Source organism: Triticum aestivum, chromosome 5B (assembly GCF_018294505.1).
Source record: "Triticum aestivum cultivar Chinese Spring chromosome 5B, IWGSC CS RefSeq v2.1, whole genome shotgun sequence".
Taxonomy (NCBI): domain Eukaryota; kingdom Viridiplantae; phylum Streptophyta; class Magnoliopsida; order Poales; family Poaceae; genus Triticum; species Triticum aestivum.
Window position 1 is genome coordinate 372,229,400 of NC_057807.1, and position 9,398 is coordinate 372,238,797.

General features: G+C 47.2%; 1 protein-coding gene and 1 long non-coding RNA gene across 5 annotated transcripts; one reads left to right on the forward strand and one right to left on the reverse strand.

Annotated features, from left to right (window-relative positions):
* Positions 1–1,929: 1,929 nt before the first annotated feature.
* On the reverse strand, positions 1,930–4,562 carry LOC123111914 (probable cinnamyl alcohol dehydrogenase 8D). The gene is made up of 3 exons (XM_044532794.1): positions 4,162–4,562; positions 3,047–3,160; positions 1,930–2,976 (listed from the first exon to the last, which is right to left on the reverse strand). Exons 1-3 carry the CDS (start codon positions 4,431–4,433, stop codon positions 2,097–2,099), a joined length of 1,266 nt encoding a protein of 421 aa, XP_044388729.1. The 5' UTR covers positions 4,434–4,562; the 3' UTR covers positions 1,930–2,096.
* A 587-nt stretch (positions 4,563–5,149) lies between these two features.
* Positions 5,150–8,799, forward strand: LOC123116144 (uncharacterized). Of its 4 annotated transcripts, XR_006456964.1 has the most exons (6): positions 5,150–6,030; positions 6,116–6,178; positions 6,377–6,439; positions 7,100–7,197; positions 7,887–7,977; positions 8,087–8,799. It is a non-coding gene; the product is annotated as an uncharacterized lncRNA (long non-coding RNA). The 4 variants fall into 4 exon arrangements; XR_006456963.1 differs by having other exon boundaries at positions 6,377–7,197; XR_006456960.1 differs by lacking the exon at positions 6,377–6,439.
* Positions 8,800–9,398: the final 599 nt, after the last annotated feature.

Below are 9,398 nucleotides of genomic sequence, written 5' to 3' on the forward strand. Positions count from 1 at the left end.
ATACATACCATTTCAGTGCTAGGTGTTGTATAACTTTGGCAGATTTTTGCATGTAGATTCCATTGATGCGAATTTGTTTTTTTTGTATTTTTGCATAAAAGGTTATAGTAATTGTCTTTAGCTTATAACAATAATAATGTTTTCTCTCTTATCTTTCTATGTGTTCACCAAGGCTAGAATAGTTTTGTCTGGATTAGTATAGTTTTTTTCTTTCTCTTTTTGGGTTTTTGTCAGCAAGAGCTGGGATGTGTGGTTCTTAGAATAATATCTTTTTCAGGGTTTACAAATGTTAATATATTTTTTTCTAGCTTATAGAGCTGGACTTATGGCGCAATGTCTGAATGATGCCTTAGATGGAACTGAAATGGTTGGCTGTTACTCTTCAAAAGCCTAGCTCAGTTGTTTCATGCTCGGTATTGAAGATGGCAAAGATAAATACCACTCGGAACCTAGGTGTAGATGAATCTGATATGCGAAAAATAATTTAGCAACTCAGGGAAAAGTCAAAAAATTCCGAAAACTGATACGCGAACATTCATAAACAGTGCACCCCTTTTGCTGCTGTAACTCCAAAAAACTGGAGGTGGGACAGTGTTCTATGTCTGCTCGGTATACAATATTTGCTGATGTCTTGATGTCACACCTTCATAATTGGCTTCTGGTAGTTTCAAAAAAAAAAATGGCGTCTGGTGATTTCCCATTGATAACTCGATCTGTCTTGATAACTCAATAACGAAGCTTCATGTGAGAGCGAATCCACACAACGCATCACAACAGTGATTTAACGGGTACGAGTAAATTGCAAAAAACCACCATAATTGGGGACCTTAATTCAAAAAACCACCACCATTCGATTTCTTTTCAAAAAACCGCCAACTTTGTGCTGACAGTTTTCAAAAAACACTGATATGTCAGTAAACGCATGTTGACATCGCTTCTGACAGATGGGGCCGCTGCAAGTGCTGATGTGGCAAAATTAACATGACACCGTTGCACCTGCCCGTTACACTAGAAGAAGGGGGCCACTCGTCAGTGTCTCATGCATCTCACGGCATGGACGCTGGTGCCCAACCAGGGAGGCAGGCGAGGTCAACGGCGAGCAGCGCCGCTCCAGCTCCGGCAAGCGCCGTCGCTGGATAAAGCCCGAATCCAAGACGAGGTCAAAATCCCCCAAGCCGTGCGCCGCTCAGGAGCCGCATCAAGCGAACCCGCAGCCGGTGTGTGACGCCGCCCCATCTGTGTCAGCCGCCTCCCGCACATGGACTGGCTCCGGTGCCGCGGCCGAGATCCGGCGTCTGCCGTCAGAGCAGCAGCTAGCCAGCTGCGAGGCACCTCCTGCTCGGGGTGGTGGCGCACAATGGAGCAGAAGCCGCTCCCAGGTCGCCGGAGTCGCCCTCGCCCACCTCCTTGATCTGCTCCCAGGTGGTGGCGCCGGAGCCCCTCCCGTCGAGGTCGCCATGCCGGCGGCGCACGTGCCCGGCGAGGCGTGCCCGGAGCCGAGCTGCCGGAGGGATTACCGCCAGCGACGCGCCCAATCTGTGCCCGCCGTCAGGATCCTGCGCACGCACGGTCCAGCTCCGGTGCCCGCAGCCGAGATCCGGTGACAGCGGCCGGGATCCGGCGTCCCGTATCCCCGGCTGCGGCCGGTCCTGCGAGCCCCGGCGACGCCGCGCCGCTATTTGCTTGTCGGGATCCAGCGCACGCACGGGCTGCCACAGCCTGGACGTGCTTTTATATATTTTTTGTTTCAATGACAGTCGGACCCCACTTGTGTAATAAAAGAGTTACTTATTCAGCAACAATTCCATCTCCCATGTCCGTCACCGTCACGCCATGTCATCAGATACAGCGGGCCCTACTTGTCAGATTCAGCGTCAACGCTGTAAGTTATGCTATTAGTGTTTTTTGCAAAATAATTACTGAATACCGGATGTTTTTTGAAAAAAAGTCGAATAGTGGTGGTTTTTTGAATTAGGGTCGCCAATTATAATGTTTTTTTGCAATTTACTCAACGGGTACAGTTACTAAAAGCTCTAAATCTGCACGCGTTCGCCGAAGCAAACTAACGCAACCATCAACAAGGTGGCTATTCCAGCTCACGAGGTTGAGCCGAGGCTGCCTGCGATGTCGATGACGAAGCGGTAGCGGACGTCGTTCTTCGCGAGCCGCTCGAGCGCCGTGTTGACGTAGTCCATCTTGATCACCTCCACCTCCGCGGTGATGCCGTGCTTTGCCGCGAATTCCAACATGGCCTGGCAGTCCCTCATGCCGCCGACGCAGTTCCCGGCGATGCCCTTCCCTCCCGGCACGATGGCGTACGCCGGCAGCTCCAGCGGCTTGGTCGGCCCGCCCACGAACACCATCTGCCCCATCGGCTTCATCAGCGCGAACAGCGGCGAGATCGGGTGCCACGCCGACACCGTGTCGAGGATGCCGTCCATGGTGCCCACCGCCGCCTGCATCTGCTCGGGGTCCCGGCTCACCAGGAACTCGTCCGCGCCCAGCCGCTCCAGCGCCTCCTCGCGCTTCCCGGGCGAGGTGCTGATGACGGTGACCCGCATCCCGAACGCCTTGCCGAACTTGACGGCGACGTGGCCGAGGCCCCCGAGGCCGACGACGCCCAGGTGCTTCCCCGGCGCGTTCAGGCCGAAGCGCATCATCGGGCTGTACACCGTGACGCCGGCGCAGAGCAGCGGCGCGGCCTTGTCCAGCGGCAGCCCGTCTGGGACGCGGACCACGTAGTCCTCGTTCACGAGCATGACGTCGGAGAAGCCTCCCTGGGTGACCGCGCCGCCGTGCTCGGGGTCGATGCCGTTGGAGGTGAGCACCATGCTGGAGCAATAGTTCTCGTAGCCGTTGCCGCAGCTCTCGCAGGAGCGGCACGACCCGACAAAGTAGCCCACGCCCACCGTGTCGCCGGCCTTGAACTTGCTGACGCCGCTGCCGACGCTGGTCACCACGCCCAGGATCTCGTGCCTGCCCAAGGCCATTATCTCACTCCAGCACCACGTAAAATTTGTTCCATCATGTTGAGGGATTTAATTACCCGGGAACAACGGGGTACATGGCGGTGCCCCACTCGTTCTTGATGGTGTAGAGGTCAGTGTGGCAGATCCCGCAGTAGAGCACCTTGATCGTCACATCATCATCTTTTTGAGCCCTGAAATGTAATTAACTGTCAGTGACCCCACCAGCTGACTGACCTCCCAGCTGAACATAGCAATCCAGCAAAGGACCACAACCGCAAGACGACTATCTCATTCTGTAAGTGCAACCAACTTAAGATGTCTGAAGTCTCTGAACTTAGCAACCAAAATCGTAGAAAACGCCTGATTTAACATTTTGTCAATGTGTTTCTAAAAAAAGAAACGTTTTGTCCATGTGTGTTGATAACTTTTGGGTTTTTTGCCTTCTTTATTTTTGTACAAGACTCAAGCTGTAACATTCACGAAATCCTCTGATTCTATTATATACTCCTACCTTTGTCTCAAAAAAAATTATACTCCTACCTTTCAATCCTAAGAGCATGGTTAATAATATAGCTAGCTGCTGGCTATATGATGTTGCCATGTCACATATAGTCAAGCTTATAGCCAACAAGTACAATAACTAGATATAAATATGTACTACTTTGTTGATACATGGCCCACCCCAGTCTCTCACAAAGTACCTAGGAGCACGTGCTGCAGCTGGCTGTTAACTAGTAGCCCGCTTCTCTTCTCTCTTCTCTTCTCTCTCTTCCAAGTAAGCAAGAATATAATATTTAATGTCTTACAGCCTGCCTACATCACCTTATTATACTTGCTCTAACAGAACATGCTATATCTCGAGAGCCTAGACTGAACTCATTAACTAGCAACTGTATATCTCTAGGACACATACTCCCTCCGTCCACGAATAAGTGTACATCTAGCTTTTGTCTTAAGTCAAAGTTTTAATACTTTGACCAAATTCTTAGGAAAGAGTAAAAGCATTTATGGCACCAAATTAGTATCACTAGATTCGTTTTGAAATATACTTTCATAATATATCAATTTGATGTCATATATGTTACTAGTATTTTTTATAAAGTTGGTCAAAATTTTAAAACTTTGACTTAGAACAAAACCTAAATGTACACTTACTCACGGACGGATGGAGTATGCACACTCTGACACGCACCTTCTTGAGAAGTCGAACGGGGAGAGGACACCGGAGGCGTCCCTGGCCGCCCAGCCGAGCGCCGCGCTGCCTTGCGCCGCCTCCTGCGCCCCCACCTCCTTGGCCACCGCCTTCGCCATGTGCGGCCGCAGGGCTCTTGACGGCGACGCAGCAGCGACGCCGACGCTGCTCGCCAGATGCCTGGGCTCAGCGGGCGAGAACCGGGCGCCGAGCTCGCCGGGGAAGAAGGACAGGGGAAGAACCGAGCTGCTCAGGTGAAAATGATGCGACATGACGGCACAGCCCCGCTGTACGGTGACGAGATGTTTGATGACGCCCTGCGATTTTTTGGTGCGCACTAGATACTTTGGGTGGTGAGCAGGAATTTGAGTGAGGCTGAGAGTGACCGTGCTGCTGTGGAGCTAGCTGCGCATGTGCTGAGTAGTGCATCGCGTGTAGTACTACTCGCGAGCTTATTGGTCACGTAGGATAAGAGGAATCCGTGGCCGAGGGAGCAGAGCAGGGCGGGTACTTTCTCAGTTTAGGGACCGGGAGTAACCAGAAACAAGAGTATCGTATGTGAAGACAGGAAAGGAAAAGCGACGTAAACGAGATCACGTTTCTTCCGTGTCGGCCGTGGCTACACCTACACTGTTACCGGTTTTACTCCTGCGCGACCGACCGCTACAGCGCTCAATCCTAATCTTTTCTCCCCCCCTGATTCCAACAGTGGGGGCCCGGGCGCGTGGCACTTTCCCCCCTCAATTAACCAAAACAGGAAAGATTTGCGCCTGTCGGAAACCGATCGTTCCAGCGCGCGCGCGGGGAATAGCATCGCCCCACTGTTATCATAATCTCTACTTCTAATGAAGCAATTGCTGAATAGTCCGCGTGATTTATTTTCGCTGGTTTATTTTTGTCATCCCATCATCGTTTTTTTTCCGTCACCATCCCGTCTCTGCCAAAAAAACCTTCGCGAAAAAAACCCCACCCCGCACGAAACGAAGAAAACCCCGATCAACTCCGCTCCTCTCGATCTCCCACAGGAGACGACGCCGCCGCTGCCACCCCAGAGAAGATGCTGTCGCGGATGTCCGGGATTGACGTCTCTCGCTCTCGCGATCTCGCTGCAGCCGACGAACGGGATCGCAACCGCCGCCATCGCGGATCCCTTCGGACGGAGTGAGTCCCCTGATCATTTGCTACCTCGATGGAAACCACGCCCTAGCCGCCATCACGGATCCCTTTGCCGGTGACGAGGTGCTAGAGGAGTCGCCGCCGCCTTCATTGTGGACCACCGGGTCGCCTTCAGGACACCGCTGCCGAGGTCCACCATCGCCGCCGTCGAGGTCCGAGAGGGGCATGACCCTAGGGAGATCTTCGCCGGGGTTGCCGCCACCGCCGCCGACGTCGCCTGCCCAAGGTGAGATCCCAGCGCCTGTCTCCTCCTCTCCTTGCAGCGTTATGCTCTGTCACGAGGCTGGCGGGTGCGTCGATGGATGGAGAGGAAAGGTACGGTGCCGTTGATCCGTCCTGCCTGCGGATTCATTGGACATGTCTTGGTGGTGTGAGCACTCATCTGGTTGCTCTGTCCTTCAAGTTTCAAGGCGGATTCAGGGTCAGTGGGTTGGGACGAATCGACCGCTGTTGTCATGTGAGATCATGGTAATGTAGAAATGCAAGGTAAATGTAATTGTTGTATAATAACGCCCTTGTGTTCTTATGGATCACCTTAGGCAGAGTCTCCATGTAAGCTTCTGGAACATCCATCTCCATGAGAACATCAGCATTGATGGCATTGTTGCCTTCAGGACTTGGTTGCCAAGCTCCTTCTGGTGTAGAAGCCATCTCCTCGTCGAGTCTGACAGACCCTCGGGAGGGACCTTCACTGTATCTACTAATGCCTATCTGTATTTATTTATCTACAAATGCGTTGTACTGTTGTGCTTTTGTTAAGAAGATACATGCATGGCAGGGGGAAGTTGAGCGAGCACGGCAAAGCCAAAGAGAGGCAGAAAGCAAGATATCTTCCTTGGAGGTACCATTTAATTCATAAGATATCAAAGAATCAGTTGTCAAGTAATAGCTCAAAGTTTAGGTGATAAAAATGCTAATATGATGATCAGGTCAGGTATAATATCACAGAAAATGTAAAAAGTATGATTGGAGTTGTTTTCATTGTAGTAATAGAATGCTTTATCTTGCACCATTATTTATTGAACATCTTTATTTGTAGGATGTAGGCTGAGTTTCAGAAGATGAGAGTTGAAATGACTGGAATGAGAACAAAAAAAAAATGGTAGCTTGGTCTTGACGACTATAGTTTCAATTCCTTATTTGAGTCTAGCTCAGGTGTTTCATAGACTTTTAAAAATATCTATTCTTGAACCTTACTGAAGTGGGCCTCCTTCTGAGGAAAAAAAGTCTATGAATGGATCATTTGAAAAACAAGATGCTACAGTTCCTTAAAAGTGAAATTGCTTGCCAAATATAGTAACAGGTAACTCCAATATTTGTTGGAATGAGATAGCGTATGCCAGGTGAATATTTCTAGATTTACCTGTTAGGATTAGTCTGTTATGTTTCCCTCTAATTTTTTATTGCTTAGCTAGGGTAGATATTTTTAGTCTGTCATATTTCCCTTGATTTTTTTATTGCTTAGCTAGGGTAGATATTTGTTTCCAGGTGTTACAACATGGCTTAGCACCAACTACATCAACGTTGCTCTGCTCCAATTCTTACCGTCCCACATCTCAAAGAATTTGCCTGGTAGTCCCTATCATGAAAAAAAGTAGAACAATTTCTAGCTTTCATATGTATTTGTTTTTGCCGTAATGTTTAAGAACGAAGCATTGATCAAGGTCCCACAAAGGTTATGTAGTGATATTCATGATGTTCTATACGCTAATTGGATGCAAGTGACATGTGTTCTTCTCCTTTTCAATTTCTCTTATCTCAGGTTTGATCTTCTTCTAATTGAAAGGATGGAATTCACGCACTTTGATGGAACGATTTGTGATGTGTGTATATTTGTTCAGAAATACACATTTAAATTTGGTTAGTTTCTTCACAAACACACACCCACATGCATAGAACTTAAGCATGTTCTTTTCTTCACGTAATTGTGTTAATAACGGTAAATCATAACTTTGTGCACTGATGGATGCATAATTAACATAATACGAGTACTTGTTACTTGAATATTGTTGTCATTCCTTCTCTCTGATGGTGTCCTGTCTTAAGTTGAGTTAGGTCAGTGGGTTAGAATATTATTTGCATACCAGCAAATATAAAAATCTTATTTGTGCATCCACTATAACAGAACATGTCAATATGCCAATATGTATAAAAGAAAACTTTTGGTCTGGTGGTACGGTATTTATGTTGCTCCATGTGTTCTAGTTAATTCTGTTTGAAGAAAAGCATATGCTAATTTCAAGTTTTGAACTAAGCGTTATAGATATAATAATGGGCATGGACAAACTTAAATGTCAAGAATTTGTTTTTTAAAGATGTCAAGAATTAAATATATTATATTTCGGATTGATAAAATTATTTGTTTTGAGCATGCATGCAATTCTAATATCCATATGATGAAATTTTATACTCGCTAAAAAATTTAAACCTTCAATATTCTTCTGCATGTTTGCTTGGAATTAGACTGGTCCATTATAGCATCTTAATTCTCATAAAATACAATATTTATTTTCCAGATATCTATTGATGGTATTCCTATATGTATGCAGATCATTAGTTGTCACTTGGGATGGGTGTGATCTACAAATTTGACCTGGGAATGAATGGCTATGTATTGGTTATGCCGATAGGATGATAAAGGTTCGGTGTATAGCCTGCATTCCTGTCTTGCAAGTTTAAGTTGAATTCATGTAGTAGTTATCACAACCTGTATTGGCACTGTTAATTTCTTAGAGTCTTATTTTTACAGGTGCCTGCAATTTGTATTGTTTTATGCATCTATTTGTATGATGCAATATGTTCCAGTTTTGGGAATCTTGTTGGACTTAGCTGGACAGCTATTGTGATGTTGATGCACAATTACCATAATCTACTATTATCCGAATTGCTTTAGGCAAGGAAGAAGGTGGATGGGGCGCCGAGGAACATGATAAGGAAGAGGTTGGATGAGAGAGGAGGAGAAGAGTGGGGTGAAGGAGGAGATGGAGGGAAAGAGGGACAAGGACACGGTGACGGAGTTTCTTGAGGCGGAGGGTGGGAGCTTCTTGGAGATGTTGGACTTCTGCCTGTCCTAGCTTGTTGCTGCCTTGCTGGGTAGGGGCCAATCTGTCCTCATGAGGTCGTTGTCAAATTCCTCACCGAGACTTCGGTGATGCTGGGACAACTCAAGTATGAAATGTTATGGTAGTTTGTTTGGGAAATTGTAAATTCTTGTGCATGTGGGGTAGAGTAAATTGGCAAATAAGGTGGGGCAGTGGGAGGATTTGTCAACCAATTTCATAGTCTTATTATAATTGGGGGTTAGGTTAGCATATTGTACAACAACTCACGTCTAAAAGAAAATTTTAAGGTGCTGGCTTGTTATCCCATTTTTCATTAGCACATTTAACCAATTGCTAGCGCAAGTTTATTTTCATCTATATAAGTTTGCTCTTTCATTGTTCCCGGTTCTCCTTTTGCTAGGACGACAATTTATGGAATATTTACTAGCTATATTATGAATGGGAGTTGGTGGACAGCAGTGGCGGTGGTGTCACATGTCCTCATCTGAAAAATGGATCACAGTAATCATATAGAACTGGAAGCATACCAAGGTAATTTGTATTTTACTTTGTTCCTATATCCAGAACTGTCTTTGTAGGAAAATATTACTGACCAGGATTAAAATCCACTACAAAAATCATCTGATAAATATTTTATAATTTTAATATACGAGGTTGATTAGAGAGACAAGAGGTTAGATCAATATCACGCCCACAACATGGCCAAGGGACGGGGCGGGTGTATATGATGCCTTGATCTCTTATGGCGTAGGGCGGCTGAGATACAATGAAGGCGGTGTAATATGCACGAGCGGCATGAGGAATCTCAAGGTACATGTCTAACATGATCAGTGTTGGACCACTTGAATATTTATGCGTTGCAACACACGGGCAATGACTCAGGAGACATCAGATTCGCCTTCTTAGCTCCGGAGGTGTCACGGGCGGTGCACGCCTCATCCCCATTTGTTGGCGGTGGTGGATCGACACAAACATGGGGGGGAGGGTCAGAGTGGGGTG